This window comes from Pyrus communis, chromosome 4, assembly GCF_963583255.1.
Source record: "Pyrus communis chromosome 4, drPyrComm1.1, whole genome shotgun sequence".
NCBI lineage: Eukaryota > Viridiplantae > Streptophyta > Magnoliopsida > Rosales > Rosaceae > Pyrus > Pyrus communis.
In genome coordinates, this window is record NC_084806.1 from 13,596,291 (window position 1) to 13,613,802 (window position 17,512).

Genomic DNA, 17,512 nt, shown 5'->3' on the forward strand with positions numbered 1-17,512 from the left:
TGATTCTTGTTCTGTTGCACCTAAGTATTTTGATCAAACAGATATATAATGTTTAACTGTAATTAGCAACAATGTTATATGGAGTGATTAATGCATTCCACAAAACTGATCATTTCTCTGAAGAAATATAGGCACTATCAGCTGTAGTGTGACATGATCTGGCAATATTTTCTTATAATCTGTTCGGGCGGAGTTTTTGCTTGTGTGAATTTTCGAGTTCTCGGATTGTTTTGATCTCATTCTGCGTTCGCAAATAGCCATATTAAAACAATAAAACTAAATCGCAAAGTTCTTGCCATTTATTATTACAGTCTACTAGTATTCCTCTTTACTTGTAAGTGAGAGGTCTTACGTTCAATTTTCGTCAAAGGCGAATTTGAACCACATTATTATTAACCTTTTGTGAGGCTAAGCTCACCCCTCCCCCTTAGTGTAATATTGTTTCTTTAAAAAAAATGGTAAAGCCCTTAGGGCAACCCGTACAAGAAGAGCCAAGCAGAGAGTATGCCTAGCACGTGAACGAACTGGTCTAGCAATAGCATAAGTGGAAAGGTTAGAAATGCGTTAACACTCTCTCATTCTTGTCAATGTTTGGAAGTGAAATGCATCCTAAAATTTTGAAAATTCTGAATTATATTGAGGATGTAAGCTTGAACTATTCATAAGTACTGAAATATGTGACCCAATCACCAAAGAAATATATGAGTTGTTCCATGAAAATTGACAGCAAGTGAGCACTAGTTATATAATGAGTAGGTTCTTTGGGCTTTTGGTTCGAGTTTTCCTATATCACGGCTAATTTTAATCTTTCAGATTTTTTTATCATATCCCAAACTGAATATTTTGAAATCTGATCATTCTAAAAAATTAAGAGAAAAAAAAAATGCATACATACTCCAAAAAATTGATGATTAGCTCTCAAATAATCCTAAATATAACTTGAAACCCAAATGCCTTGAACCAAGAACAATATTGCTTTTTCAAGTGGTGAATTACATTGATGGTTAGTGTGAAGACAAAAATCAATCACATTCAATAGGAGAATGACACATGGACTATTAGTTGAATATGGTGGATTTACCCTTGGTGTTGTGAGTAGGGCTGGGCACAGGTCGGATTGGGCCTAATTTTGAAGGGAGCAGATCGGACCCGGGTTTAAAAGAAACAGGCCGGGCCAGGGCAAGTATAACAAATTTTAATACAAGAACAAGACCTAACCCGGCCCGTTTGAAACGGGCTGGTTCAGGCCGAGTCCATGAGTCCATTTTCATTTTTTTTTTGGTTAGAGACGACCTCGTTGAGATCGTCTTCCTCAGCACAAAGGGGATCGAGCTCCCTCATTTGTCCCTGTCTCTCTTGCTCATCTTTCCCAATCGCATATCGAGATCTCTGTCTTTTGACTTCGATCGACGATGATGGCGTGAGGCTCCATATTAGAATATGACAGATCAGATCGACGTTGACGCAAGGCTCCAGATCAATTCAGTAGAGATTTTACACAGTCGACGCAATCAGCGCAGTCGATTCAAGGAGTGGGAGGGAGAAGAGAACGAGAATGGGTAGTGCCGTCGAGGAGGAGATAATGCATGAACCAAAGATCTAGATGCCGGTGATAGGCTGGTGGTCGTCGCTGCGGCGATGATAGGATGACGATGGATTAGTGGTCTGGGTTTTCGGTGATATCGTCGATGGAGATGGAGATGAGTATGAAAGATGAGATTAGTGTCGGTGTTGTGGGACTCGGGAGGGAAGGAGACTAGGAGGGGGACAATCAAGAAGATTGGTTGTGGTGGTTGCCAAACTCGTGACGTTAGTGATGATGTTCTAGGTGATGGAGAAGCTGATTGAAGAAGACGAAGAAGGTGGGTGGAAGGGAGAAGATGCAAAAAGAGACTTGGGTTTGATTGAGACCTAGGGTAAAAGCTGACAGTTAAGATTGGAAGATATTGTGATCTTCAATCTCCTTCGTCAATTACAATTACAAACATGCCGGTCTGGGGCCTCGTTTTTCTATATAGCTGGACTGGACTCGACCCGTCCCGCCCCGTTTTTCCTCTTAAAAAAATTAGAACCGACCCGTACTTGCCCCAAACCTGGATTACCTACCCCGACCCGTGGTTCCTATATTCGTTTGCCCACCCCTAATTGTGAGTATACCACATGTGAAACCTTAGTGAGCTAAGCATTTGCCTGTCCTCTAGGTCTAGGCTTTTGGGTTCAAGTACATATTAACTTGTATTTTCTATGCCCATGATATCCTCACTCCTCCCACTATGCCCTTTCTAGGCCCAAGGAGGCATGGGTCAGCTTATTGAAGTCTTGCTTGGGTGTCCCTTACTTCAGTGAGCCCATCTACAAAAAAAATGCGCCTACCACCAAAGATTTTCCTCAAGTGGAATGTTCAGTGTCAAATCCCGTCCCCAAACTTCACTATTTTAAATTTTAGGGTGAAGTGCTGATATAGTCCCTAAACTATCACCTCAGTGAAAATTAGGTCTCTGAATTATTTTTTGGTCAAATAAGTCCCTAAATTCATTAAAAATTGCTAATTTCATCCCTACTATATTCAAAGCTATTTTATCCAATTTTTCATCAACTTAAGTCACTTGACACACTTTAGAGTGTAATACCGTAATTTTCTGACTTATAAGCCCTTAATATTTCATATAGGTTGTGAATCTAATGTCTAATTTACCCTCCAAAGTTCACTTACAATATTTCTTATGAAAAACTACCAATTTACCCTTCAAAGTTTACTCCATACGCTATTTCTTTATGAAAAACTACCAATCTACTCTCCTACGTGTATAACATGCAAGTAACGTGACTTAAATTGACGGAAAAATGAATATATTAGCTTTGAATTCAATAATAGGGATGTAATTGACAGATTTTTATAATTCAATGACTGATTTTTTTGAAAAAATAGTTTAGGGACCTAATTTTCATTGAGATGATAATTCAGGGACTAAATTGGCAGCTCACCCTAAATTTTATATTTCATATTTACACACATTTATTTTATTATTAGTTTCGTTAACTTTAGAATTTTCGTTGAATAGTTACAAAGTTTGAATTTCCGTAATTAAAAATTGAAAATTTGTAGACCATTCAGGGTCGCTTTTAGTATTTTCGAATAGGGCTTAATCGCACGAATGCGTGGACGAAAACTGTTCATGAAACATAATTGCAACGAAGGAGAAATAAGCGACCTTGTGTGTTGAACCGACCTGAATGAGACTCGGTTATGCAGAAAATTTCAAATGTCGATTCATGTCGTTTTTCAACGAATCAAACATCACCACCACCACCAAAGTGTAGCCCTCAAACCCTATATCACAACCCACCCAAGGTTGCCTTAGCATGGCTTCTTAAGCGGTGTTTCTAGACCGCTATTTCGTTGACTAGCAGCGGGCTTCTCACCATTTTTCGATGAATCCGTTGAACGAAGATGGTCATCACCATCTGATTTGGACTCGCTTCAACCCTGCTTCAAAACCCGATCTCTAATCGTGCATCGAATGTTGAATAGCAATGCACCTTGGGTGTGTAACTCAAAACTTACCAAGGCTTCTCCGGAGGTTTTCACCGCCTTCCAACCATATTTGAGAGTTAGCTCATGTATAAGAATTTTCCCCTTGTCTTGTTCTACATGCCTATGAAATTTGGTGATGTTTGGAGTTAGTTGAAAATTTGGTTTGCATTTGCCGAAAGTCACCACAAGTGAAGGCGTGTGTGGCGGGCCATAGCCAATGACCTAGCTTTGTTTTCCTAGGCTAATTTTGATGTCCTAAACTAAATTTTGATGTTCATTCGATAGTTTACCCCCTTTGACATTTGTTGTAGACGAAGATCCAACCATTGGATTGTTATGAAATTTAGCATGTTGTTATGAAAATAGTAAGATGCCCTTAGAAATTGATAAACCAAAAGTACAAGGTGCGAATCTTCTGAATCAGAATAATCAAGGTTTATGACCTAGGGTGGGACCACTTTGACCGAGGGTTGATTTTTATTCAACATGTACCTGAATCATTCTTGGATATATATTGAACTTAGCATTACTAGAGACTTGAAGAAGCCTAGTGGACATACCTTGGTCAGCGTGCAAGTAGCACACACTTTACTGGGACTATTAGAATTTTAGTAAAACCAGGATATAAGGGTACTCCGTGTATTGTTTTTTGTATGACTAGATACTTGTTTGATATTGTGGGATCGACAACGTATGCATTTTTTTTATGTAAATCATGTTGGGTTGATGCATGATGTGTGATAATGATACTTCACCATGTAGCAGTGTGGTACATGGATGGTCTTACCTAGTTAATCCGCTTTGGGGGACCATAATATCATATGTATTCCTATAGTCATGCTTGGGTAATCCGCAATTGGGGACCACACTAATAGATGTAAAAGATGTATGCCTATGGCTTTGCTTGATTTACGCATCAGGAAACAATACGCATTTTAGGGGTGACTTTACTTGGTTAATCTGCATTGGGAAGGGGGAGGGAGGGCACTACCTAATGTTATTGAATATGGTTCTTCCTGGTTATTCCTTATTCCTCATTGTGGGACCACGCTATTAGTTGTATGCATATGGTTCTACTTGTTTAATTCGCATTGGGGGACCAACACATTCTAGGGGTGGTTCTGTTGAGTTGTTCCAAAACCCTAATTCGATGGACATTGAGTTGCTCCAGAGTCCTATTTACTTTATGGTTCCGTTGAGTTAGTTTGAACCTTATATTCCTCTAGATTTCTTTGAGTTGGTCCGAAATCCCATTATGGATTTGGTTACGTTAAGTTGGTTTGAAACCCTATATTCTTAGGATTTCATTGAGTTGATCTGGAATCCTACTTTGCTATGGTTTCTTTAAGTAGTCTAGAATCTAATGATTCATTCATATCGAGTTCCATTGAGTTATTTTGGAACTCTATGTTTCCTTGCTAGATAAGGCTATACAAAATTTTGGAGTAATTGCAAATATAAGATGCTTATGGGGCTTAACAAAAGGGTGAACTACGAATAGCTCAATCCTGTCTTAGGGTATATAGGCAGTCTAACCTAAAGGTTAGATACAAGCATGAAATAAAAAGAATTTATTAGTATTGGGCAATTCAGTTCATAAATTTAGTCAAGTCTCGAGATTAATTTTTCGGAGTGTGATAAGAATTTTTTGTATCGCTACCGTTATTGTCCTACCGTCACACTTCGATCTGGACGTATATCGGGAATGGGGCCTGACATTTAGTAAGGTCTGCACCATCCTGGTAGAACACCGAGGTCTGCCTACCATGATATGCAACCTTATTGTTAGGCTGTGTATGAGGAGTCTCTCCTATAAATAATGAAGTCATCCAATGAGATCGGTACTTGTTGCTTGCTATTCAAAACTCTCTCAAGTTCAGTTTCTCTCATACTATTCTAAGTTAGACATCAAAGACCCCTTGGTAGATACCTTCCCTATTTTCTTGGGTGTTTGTTATTTAGTCTAACGGTGTTAACTGTTTTGTAAGTGTGATTTCGTAAATCTATCCTTGGTGAAAATTTGCATCCACAATTAAGACCTTCCTTTTCAACCCACTACATCTAGGATTCAAACCCTTTCCCCTCCTCCTTAGTGTTAATTAGTGTAGAATATCGTTTGCAATGAAAAAACACTACTTCTTACTTTCTTTTTTTATTCACCCGAGCGTCATTCACTAAATCTAAATTTAAGATTTCTTTCAACAAGGTGAAGATTGAAAATGACTAGTAAAGGACTCTATTTCAGTAATATCACTAATCTTTTTCACTCAAGTTATGATGTGTATACAATTATAATAGGGGATTGTCAACAACGCAAATTGGTTATTAGAATCTACGAAAAACAAGAGTATTTGTCATGGTTTTAATTACTGGCTTTATTACCTACCAAAACAGTCACACGTAGCTTCAAACATATCCAGTGCTCCTGAAAAAAGAAAAAAAAGTGCTTATATACATTCACCAACTAGAGTAAAGAAAATTGTAAACAAAACAAGACTGAAAAGATTGAGAGTTCTGAGAACAGCATAAATCATTTCCAGTCTGAAGGGATTTACAGCAATGAGCAGAGCGTAAATTGTATCAAGATGTGAAGGTAGAAGGACGAAAAATTGATTCAAATTTAGGTAATCTATATCTTTTCCTCTTCATGTTTGTGGGTGTGTATCAAGAGTAAAAAAAACATAGATATGGAAGATCGATCGTGAACTCGATTTGCATGTACTCTATGACTCGTTTCTTGTTAACTTTCACATCCAAGTTTTGCTTTGTTTGGTTTTGGCTGCAAGGCCATCAAAAGATGATTTTGCCCCCTTAAAAAAAGAATTACAAAGATTTCTGGAAAAAAAAAAAAAGAAAGAAGAAGAGTAAATTCAATTACCTTCTTTTTCTAAAGAAAAAAGAAAACATCGAATTTCGTTGATACAATTGATGTGCCACATATTACACTATTTTTCCTCACAAATTCTTCAAAATTCCTTAGAAAACTCGAGATCTGGCTATAGGCTCCCCATTGTTGAAGTTCAGTTAGATGATAATCACATCGGATTATTTGATTCATTGTTCCTATCACAAAACTTCATTTTCGTTTGCTGTATTTTAATAAATTCCTTATATATATTGATGTAATTCATTCTTTTAGAAAAAAGGGTTATGAATTTTAATTATAATTAGCCAACACACAAAAATGTTTCTTTGTTCATGGTTAGTGAGGTGAATTAAGTCGAGAGGATTATCTCAGCTTTGAACCAGAGGCTGACAGATATGAGTCAGTGGGCTGCCACTTGGGCACGCATTTTTGTCTGCATGTAACGAAAACGCTTGCATGAATCACATTTGCAGTCCATAACCGTCCCACTTTTGCATCCTAATCAATTTGTCTCCTTTTTCTTTTTCTTTTCCAAATGAGGTAAAAAAAAATATTTGTTCAAATAGATAATTTGTATATATTGGCTAGAGACCAATTTTACCCTCTTTACTCTCTATTTTAATCTTGCTGTACTTTTCATGCTTTCCCCATATTTTTTTTTTTTGCTTATTATGTAATTGACTTATTGGCATGAAATTTCAAAGTTCAGTTTTTTTTGTTTGTTTTGCTAATGAGTTAGAAGTTGAGTAATGTGTTCTGTCATACTTTGTCATGTTACATTGTTGAAATTAACAATAAGTGTTGTATAAGTGGTAGAAACATACAATTAAATGCGTAACTTCTATTATTTAGTTGATCACATAAGGTGTTAAATTGTCTAATAATAAAAAAGAATTTTTATTAAACTGTCTAGAGCTACACAAGTCATTCAAATATCTGATAGCTAGTCTACCACAATGTAATCATATCCAATACACAATTCATGTTGTGAAACACTTTTTATAAGTTTTTTATTAAAATATAAAAGGAAACTATCTTCTATCAAAGATGGTAATTTCCGCACTTTCTTTTCTCTTCTTGTATTTATCGTTTTTCTTTTAAAAATTAAATTAAATAAATCAAAAGAGAATTAAGTGCTTAATGAAAAAACTAGAGTGTGAAGATCAATACCTATATCAGTAGTGCCACAATTCTCAGTCCCATCAAATTTTACAGAAAAGCTACTACTCCTATCACTTTCCTTTAATTTCTTCAATACTTGAACAGTTTTTTCATGGAATTAACAAAAGGATTTGGTTGAAGAATAGTTTCCCTTTCCCGGTACTGGATTTTGCAGGTAGCTAGGATAATATTGTTGTTTCTTTGGTGTGGATTAATTAGAGATTGAACACTATACATTAGGTATTCTTTCGGGTGGATGATACAATGAACCAAGTTTACTCTTCAAAGTCACAAACTAAACGCACACAAATTAATATATAGATTTTGAACAAATTAATATATAGGTTTCTTGGGGGAAAAAGGAAAAATCCTGCATTTTTATGCTCGCTATTTTCAAGAAAATCATGCATCTTTGTTTTCGATGTTCCACTTCCTTAGTCATTAGTGGACTGGAATTGCATGAAGCAAGGAAAAACAAAAACACAAAAAAGTTAAGATAATGAATGGAAAAAGAAACCTATATATTTAAATCAGGGAGAATTAAGTGAAATCACACGTTAAGACAGTCAGAATTATAATTTTGTATTGAACTTACTATTTACAAAACTAATACTAAATTTGAATTATATGTAAAGAGAAAAACCATCGCACAGTAGTGTGACATCCTGCATCCCAAGGGAACGAATTCGGATCTTTGTCGGATCCTCTTTATGAGAATTCTAGGATCCGTGAATTGTGTCAATTCATTGTATATCGTACGGTTATAAATTATTTTAAATCTTTTTATTTAAAAGATATACATGATTCACGGATTCCTAAAATCCTCTCTAAGAAAATCTGGAGAGGATCCTGTTGACAAGGGAACACTTAATAGTGAAAATTGGACAACCGAGGGGAAAAAATCATATTTGGTTTTTGGTTCCGATAGTAGAAAAATAGAAGGTTTAGAAACAAAATAAAACTTTTGGGCGCAGTTTAAGCCCATAAACACCACCAGCGTATCTTACCATGGCGCCTTAGGATTTATTGTGCATATTTGTGTCTGTTTGATCAAACTCACGCATAGTTATAGTTTTTCATGCGTGCGTTTGTGTTTATGTCTTTTTGTTTTATGATTTTTGGGAGGAGGTGAGATTATAGCTGTTGTGCCTCGAACAGATCATCAATCCAACCCCAATCCCATTGTCCAAATCGAACAAGAACCCTCTTCGAATACTCCAAAATCTCTATCCACTCTGGTTTTTTTTTTCTTTTCCTTCTGTTTTTTTCTCGCCGACCAAACACGTCCCAATAGCTATCATCATTCATCACCACATAGAATCAGGAAACCCCGTACTGGGTTTTGTTTGCGTGCTCGATTTCTCTGTGATTCGATTCCTGTCTCTTGATTTTCTGGTCGAGAATATTGAAGGTGACATGCACCAGGTGTACGTGAGTTACAGAATAATTAAAGAAAGAGAATAGCACTGGTTGTGTTCGTTGACGATGAGTGGTCAGGTGGTCAAGAGAAAGAGAAAGAAGATCGAAGATTGCGTGAGATGTCCACTCTGCAACATGCACTTCTGCGAGGCCACTACCATATGTGAATGCCTTCATACATGTCAGTTCCCTTTCTCTCCCCTTCATGTTTCATCCAATATTATGTTTTTTTATCTGATTTCATGTGTTTTCTTGACGCTCTCCCATTCTTTGATACAGGTTGTTTATTGTCATGTTTTCATGATCTGGGTCTTTTTTCAATTTTGCATTTTGATTGTCCAAGTTTTTGTATAAAAACATAAGAACAAAACTGCACACATGGAGGAGTTTATGTACATTTTGGAGTGTCAATAGCAGTTCACTTTAGGAATATGTCAAACTATTAATAATTGTTGGTATTTCCTTACATATGTGTGTAATGAACGACTTGGACTTTACCATAAATTAATTTACTTTCTGATTTTGTTTTTTTTGTTTTTTTTCGTATTTTTCGACTACATATTATTGCGAGCTTCCGTCATGGTGGTCTATAAATTTATTGTAGTGTTAATATCTAGGTCAAGTTTCACTCTGCACTGGACAGGACAACCTACTAGCAAAGAGTTCTGGTTAATTTCCCAAATTTACTTGCAATAATATATACAAAGAATCACAATTTATATTTTCCATCTCATCTTAGATTCCTGTTGTTTCCTAAAGAACATGGTGTGTGCTAATTACATGTAGCATGCAAGAATCCACATATTGTGTTCGCCCATAAGATCTTTCATTGCTCATTCGTCCCATACCGTCTTGGGTTTTGTCTAAATTTATCTGAATTATATGGAGGGAGCTGCATTATGTGTTTTATTTTACACCAGTCTCTCATTTAATCATCTGAGCTGCATATTAATTTTTCTTCTATCAATCTGACTCCTCTCCTTTTGTTTCGAGAACAGTTTGCAAGAAGTGCATATACTCAAAGATAGTAGATGAAGAGTTGGATTGCTGCCCACAATGCAATACTCATTTAGGGGTTGCCCCATTGGAAAAACTCAGGTATTTGAATTTGATCATCAATAATAGTCCTATGTTTATAAATGTTTAAATATCGGTTACAAATTCATGTTCTAACCTTATATCATGCTAGAAGAATAATTAGACTGTAAATTGGATTATTAGTAGCAAACTTCATTAGCACAAAAACAAAAGAGATTTGATGCACAAACTGCTCAATTGGTAGTATAGGCTCTGAACACCACATAAATTCAAAAGCCTATTTTAACTAATACAATTTCTAGTGTAGAACCATTTGTTCACACCAACTGCTGTTTTCGGAAGGATATTGTGTATCAACAGTTTGTTTCAAACTATGTGTCAACAAAGAACAGTTGCTAAGCATAGTTTTTTTTTTTTTTTTTTCCTTTTTTTTTTTTCCACTTCTGCTTTTTGTTACATTCAACGCGTAGTTACCCTTTTTTTAATTTCTTGATGACCAAACATACAGAGGCAAGCAGGCTAACATTTGATGAAGAATTCATAGATTGCTGATATGGAAAGGATTATTGAGATCTGTGTTGGTTTACGCTTATCCTTTTTCTTTCCTTGTCTGCAGGCCAGACCGCATGTGGGATAATATAGTGGGCAATATCTTCCCTTCTGACAGAGAAAAGGTCAACGTACCTGCAGACAACAATGCGCAAGATACAACATCAAAGCCCCTTCCTTCCGAAAGAAAAATGGTTAAGGAACCTGCAGACTGCAATGCGCAGGATATGACGGCAGAGGTTCTTCCTTATGAAGGGAGAAAGATTAAGGCACCTGCAGACTTCGATGTGCAAGATATAACAGCAGAGCTGCTTCCTTCCGAAAGTAGAAAGTCTAAGGCACCTGCAGACGACAATGTGCAAGATGTAGAGGCCGAGCCCCTTCTGTCCGGAAGGAAAAAGGTTAAGGAACCTGCTGTGCCCTCAACTTCAATCCCAGCTAAAAGAAAGGAGATATATCTCTCTTCATTGTTGATAAATTCACCTCAAGGATCAGGTGGGTCTGAGATAAGTGGACAAAGAAGGTATCCTGCACGAAGGAGATTTCCTCTACCAGAGTCACCTTCGATTCAGAAGCCTGAAAAGAATGAGGATGTTTTCCATGAGAGACTTAAGTCACCTCAGACACTAAAAACGGTTGCACTATTTATCAAACAGGTAAAAGAGGCGAAAAAAAATAATCGTTTCAATGCGTTTACTTGTCCATTTTTATCCTTTCAAACATGTTGAAATATGTTGATGCAGAACTCTGCTGAGGGATCATTGAAGCAGCACATGCTTAACAAGGGTGTGGTCGACAATTCTCAATCAGGGGATGTGAAACCTGAAATTTGGAAGCCATTAAACCGCCTGGTTGAAGCTGCAAGCAAGACAAGTCCTGATAAGATTAATCTGCAACTGCAACTTCCTATTTCCGAACCTATGTTGCCTGTTGCGCTCAACAACGAAGCATGTGAGGTTAAGCCCGTTATAGAATATGGTAGCAAATCCAAAGTCGGTGGTAGTGTGAATCAATCTAATCTTGCGCCATCGGGTTTGGTGAGTTTTAGGAAACCACAACGCGGACGAAAAAGAAAACCAGCTGTACCTGACGGACTCAACATTCCAGCACAATCTGTGGCTGATGCAAATGATAAGTGTGACAGAATATTACGTCCAATTTGGTTCTCGTTGTTTGCTTCCGATCACCAGTGAGATTTTGTTCCCATTGCTTTAATCAAGAACTGATTTTGATTCTTTTTTTCCCTTTTCATAAATTGGGTTTAACAATTTAGAAATTGATTATTGCAGGGAAGGCTTTCCACCCTTGCCGCAGTTACCTTCATGTTACTTGAGAGTCAAGTAATTTTCATTAACCTTATGCCCTTCTATTTTCTAGCATTTACTGTTTGCCGATCCCTGCACCACAAAATTTTCAGTCTCGATGTAAAGTTCATGGCAATAGATCATATCTTACAAGCAAGAAGCAACTAGATTTTTCACTCTTCATTCATGATATATATGCTCAACTCAATCTGTATCATTTTCCAGATGTCCAAAAAGAAATATTATTTCCATTTTCGATAGTTGGTTCAAAACTGTACTGCCTTTCCATGGACCGGCGTTATGAAAATTTTGCAACTTGTTTGATGAATGCATGCACCCTTATTCTTTCTCATGCCCCCTTTTCTTGAAGAACACTTGTGTATTTTACATGGCAGGAGCATCCAAAATTAATTCTGTGGGACAGAACTGACCGTTGGATGAAAATGCTCTCTTGCAATTTTCTGGCTATGTTTAGCGTAATTTATTCGTTTAATTTCTTGTAACCGCAGATATTAACTTCAATTATGTTTTTCGAAATTCCATAGGGATGGTAGCTTTCCCGCTTCTTTCTTAAAAAAGTACCTGGTGAAAAAGCTGAATCTTACCTGCGAGGATGAGGTAACATCATCTTTGTCCCTTTTCAGTTACTACTATTTGTGCATGTATGAAACATCAGACTTATGATGGTGAAGAAAAAGGGGACGGGAAGCATTTTTTCATGGATCGAAAATGAAGATTCCTTGTCCTGCGAAAACCAAATTCATCTGTTTTATTTCTTGAAATGGAAATAAGTGAATCAGAGATTACTCCTTTTGTTCATGAATTCATACTGTTCAATTGGGATTTTGGGTAACTTGGGCGATAGTCATCTTCAGTACATAAACTACTGGCAAGCAGGAGAAATCGCTAAATTCGTGAATTGTTTCGTTCTGCTAATGATATTTGAAACTGATATTTTTGTGGTCAGAACTAGGTATAGTTGATTTATCTGATCACTTATTTCCCATTTCACTTGTCCGTTGTTGCCAACCCTAGTGTTTCTAGTAAGTTAACCGGACTTGATGATATTAGACGCTCAAAAACTCAGTCGATTTGGGTACTAAAAGCAGAACTATTTTTTGCTGCAGACAAGTAAATTTATTTTTCTAATCAGACCTTTAAACTCATGAAGTATGCCTATATTTGATACTGAATCTCACTTCGTGCCTAATGCAGGTGGAGGTCACATTGCACGGAAAGCCAATACTTCCTACATTGGAGGTGCATAACTTAGTCGACTTGTGGTTACAGACAACAGCATCGGCATCTCCGAGGATACAGGCGACCGTAGGAAGCTCCGCAAAGGAATACGTGCTGCCCCTCACATACGGTCGAAAAATGCTGCTCCGTTAGGCTAGCTTTAGCTATTCCTGTAGTCGCGGCCCTGTAAAAGTGATCAGTCCAGGCAGCCGCAGTCTGGGATGCCTTCACTGTGTTGTTCACCGTATGCAAATTTCATTTGTTCTTTCGTTTCATCCCTGCTTGCACATGCTTTGCTTGCAGTGTGGTGTTCTCGGTACTTCTTACCCTAAGCAGGTTTTCGAGTTTTACTTGAACAGGACGTGTTCTTTAGCATCGTACCTCTGTATCCTTGGTTTCTAAGTTTTTATAGAATTTTCTCATTGAAAAACAACAGATTTTCAGAACAAATTAAGCCGGTTTAAATTATAACTCTTGGAGAATGCAATTGGCAGACGTTTCGGAACGAAAGTTAGATTCACCAATCGAGAATACGATTGTGAATACTCTGTAATTGCTAAAAACGAGCCGCTCCAGCCCCATGGACAAAAACTGATGAATAGTTTTTCTCAATTTTCACCACTAACGAAAAGGAATTAGCTTTGCATACATAATCACTCCGAAAAATGCTTTACACAACTTGCACGGTTTTACAATGCATGAACAGATACGGTTACCCATTTGTTCCACATTTACCATCAGAAAAAAAACTGATATATACAAGTTTCTCCGTTAAAAGCACTGAGAAGATGATTTGAATCGGGAACGAACGCTGAACAACAAGTAAGGTGAGTGAAACAATTGCAGACTTCAGAAGCAAGGCGCATCATCTCAACTGGATCTGCAATAATTGATTGCTAGTGATTGCAGTCGAATGTGTTTCCGTAGTGTGAAGTAGGTCTCAAACTCTTGCATATCCTGGAAACAAATTCGATACTAATAACTAGCAATCAAGCAGGAGCAAATGATCAATTACACATAACAATTCATATAAACAAAATGAATGTTTGGGTAAAAAGCACTCGGCTCGATTCAATCCTGATACAGAACTTTTCATAAATTATTTTCTCAAGAGAAAAATAATCATGTCACTGCCCTATGTACATGTGATATTGCCTAAAGCATACGACACAGACAGATCAATTCTCAAGACCAGCGGTACTGCACAAACCGGTAGCTCCACAATACGGATGGAGAGCGACAAAACAGAAAGTACCTCTCAAAGATGGATGATGCATCATTTAGACCCAAAACTGGAAAACCTTTTCTATCAGGAATATGTAATAGGTGGAACGCTTGATGGAATTACTAGTACTAAACCACGCCCGTCAATATGAACGATGCTCACAACGGAAATAAACTTGGTTTCATCTCATCTCATCTCATCTCATGTCCCTAAAATTCAATGGATTAGACTTTAACAAGCAAAACTGTCTGCGCGATGCTCCAGGTTTACAACTCTAGTTACACACAATTACAATGATGTTTACAACTCTATTACCACATATGTACAACCACACACACACACACACACACACAATCATATTTACACGTATATACTGTGAACACGAAAGATTCCTTGAAACAAGAAACCAGAATAACGTGTACAAAATAATATTTTTGTGTTTATGATTTTGGGGTTACGATCTCTCTCAAATTTGGTCCTCTGATTCTATCTTCGTAGGGTGTAGGTTTGTGGATGAGTTGTTGATCCAAAGGGCCGTCGGGGCTTGATCTAAGGATGAACAGTTGATGAACGGATCTTCAAGGGGCGTTGGGCTTGATCTTGAAGAATGGGTGTATGGATTTCTTCAAGGGGCTTTTGGGCTTGATCTTGAAGGTTGATGGATGAGCAGATCTTCAAGGGCTTTTGGGCTTAGTCTTGAAGAACGATTGGATGTGTGGATTTGTTTGTGCTGTTGATCCAAGGGGCCGTTGGGGCTTGATCTTAGGATGAACGATGAACACTTTCTTCAAGGGCCGTCGGGGCTTGATCTTGAATAATGGTTGTGTGGATTTCTTCAAGGGCTTTTGGGCTTGATCTTGAAGGTTGATGGATGAGCGGATCTTCAAGGGCTTTTTGGGCTTAATCTTGAAGAACGATTGGATATGTGGATTTGTTGAGGTTGTTGATCCAAAGGGCCGTTGGGGGCTTATGCTTAGGATGAACGGATGAACACTTTCTTCAAGGGCCGTCGGGGCTTGATCTTGAAAGAGGATTTAACGAAGAACGAAGAGAGCTTTCTTGATCCTTCGAAATTCTTGGGAATTTGGATGGTTGGAAGCTTTGGAGTTTCAAAGCTTCAAGGATTTGGGGAATTCTCTTCTAATTTTGGAGTAAAGAAATGTATTTGTGAATTCCTTGATGCTTGATACCTTGATGGAGAAGCCTATTTATAGGCTTTGAGAATGAATCACCACCACAAAATATTTTTTTTCCTTTCCAAGCACCATTGCCTAATTTTCCCACTTAATGCAATATTGAAATTGAAGTGGTGTAACTTATGGCCTAATTTCCCACTTAATACCATTTTAAACTTGAAGTGGTCTAACTTATGGCCTAATTTCCCACTTAACACCATTTTAAACTTGAAATGTGTATGCTTTGTCATTGCCCAAATGAGAAAAACTTGCTTTGATCCGTAATGGATTGAAGTGTGCTTGCCTTGTCATTGCCCAACATGAGAAGAAAAACTTGTTTTGATCCTCAATGGATTGAAATGTACTTGCCTTGTCATTGCCCAAAATGAGAAGAAAAACTTGTTTAATCCTTCAAGGGTATTTCTTCCTATTTTGTTGAGTCACACGCCATGTGTACAATTTGTACAACACGTGGCATATGCCATGTATGCCTTGACACGTCAAAACTTTAATGCATTGGTGAACATTTGTTTTACTGAAATTTCGATGTCTACAAATGCCCCCACTTCAAGGCGCGTCGTAGACATAAGCTTGTCACGTGTAGAAGATGCGTTTTGAAGTCCCTTAATGTAGATGTCAACCCAAGGGTCGTCGAGGCTTGATCTTGAATTGGGCTGGAAATTTCTTCAAGGGCCATTGAGGCTTGATCTTGAGTTCGACTGGAAGATTTTCTGGTTTCCTCCAATCGTTGATTTTCCACAGGCTTAGTCTTGAACTGGGCTGGAAATTTCTTCAAGGGCCATCGAGGCTTGATCTTGAGTTCGACTGGAAGATTTTCTGGTTTCCTCCAATCGTTGATTTTCCACAAGCTTAGTCTTGAACTGGGCTGGAGGATTCTTTTGGTCTCCCCCGAAGGTCTGAACTTACTCCTTTTATCTGGAGTTGAATTTGATTCAAGGGTGGAGAACACTTGATTTTGAATCGGGCTTGTGATTTCTTCAAGGGCCATCGAGGCTTGATCTTGAGTGAAAATAGGACCATGAGCGGTTTCAGGATTCAGACACATGGCAGGCAAGCACGAGGTGGAGGTGATGACCTGTTTCTTTGTTCAATCTTTCCAATTCGTATTGAAGAGGGTTAGAGGATAACTCAGCATATGCAGTTGTTGCGTTTGCTGACTATCCACAAGATTGATGTTTCATTGTCACTCGTCTTAGCTGTTCTCCAAGCAGATGTGGTCCCTTCTCTGGAAGTGTATCAACCGTTGAAGATGACTACTCGAGAGCAACGCTAGGTAAGTAACCAGGGAATAGATTCCAGGTAGTCGGTTCCAGATCGGAAGACTGACTCCAAGTGCCGGCTGATTGCTCTCTTTCACTTTGCCATGCGAGTAATAACAAGGACAAAGGAAAAGACAGGGAAAAAGCATGATATGAGATACCTTTGCTTTCGAAGAAGCAGCAAATGAATCAGCACATATATTTGTTGTGCTTGTCTCCACATGCTTCGATGTATCATTTTCACTTGCCTTACTTGCTCCCTTTGCAGAAGTGGTATTTCCTTATGCAGGTTTAACATCTTCTCTTGTAGTATTTGTCCTCTGATGCAGGAGTTGAATGCAAACCTTGCATTTGAATGGACCCTCACTTCTTGGTGGCAGCGCAAGTTTGAGTGGAGGTTCCGACATATTGCTTTCTCTGTCCTTGTCTTGGCAGGTGAGAACAAGGGCAAAGGAAAAGACAGGGAAAAAGCATGATATGAGATACCTTTGCTTTCGCCCTTGATGATATGAGATACTTTTGCTTTTGAAGAAGCAGCGAATGAATCAGCACATATATTTGTTGTGCTTGTCTCCACATGCTTCGATTTACCGTTTCCTCCTGCCTCATCTGTACTCCAGGCATCTGGTATCTTCTTTGGGGAAGAAGAAAAAATTGAGTATTTCGAGAGGCTTTGCTGGGAGTGCGCCCTCAGAGGTGAGGAAGAGTTGGGCATTTTTTT

At 38.0% G+C, this 17,512-nt stretch overlaps 1 protein-coding gene across 1 annotated transcript; it reads left to right on the forward strand.

Annotated features, from left to right (window-relative positions):
* Positions 1 to 9,047: 9,047 nt before the first annotated feature.
* LOC137730791 (E3 ubiquitin protein ligase DRIP2-like) lies at positions 9,048 to 13,264 on the forward strand. Its single transcript, XM_068469750.1, has 7 exons — positions 9,048 to 9,162; positions 9,980 to 10,079; positions 10,636 to 11,224; positions 11,312 to 11,757; positions 11,858 to 11,908; positions 12,418 to 12,490; positions 13,088 to 13,264. The coding sequence occupies exons 1-7, from the start codon at positions 9,048 to 9,050 to the stop codon at positions 13,262 to 13,264; spliced, it is 1,551 nt and encodes a 516-aa protein (XP_068325851.1).
* Positions 13,265 to 17,512: the final 4,248 nt, after the last annotated feature.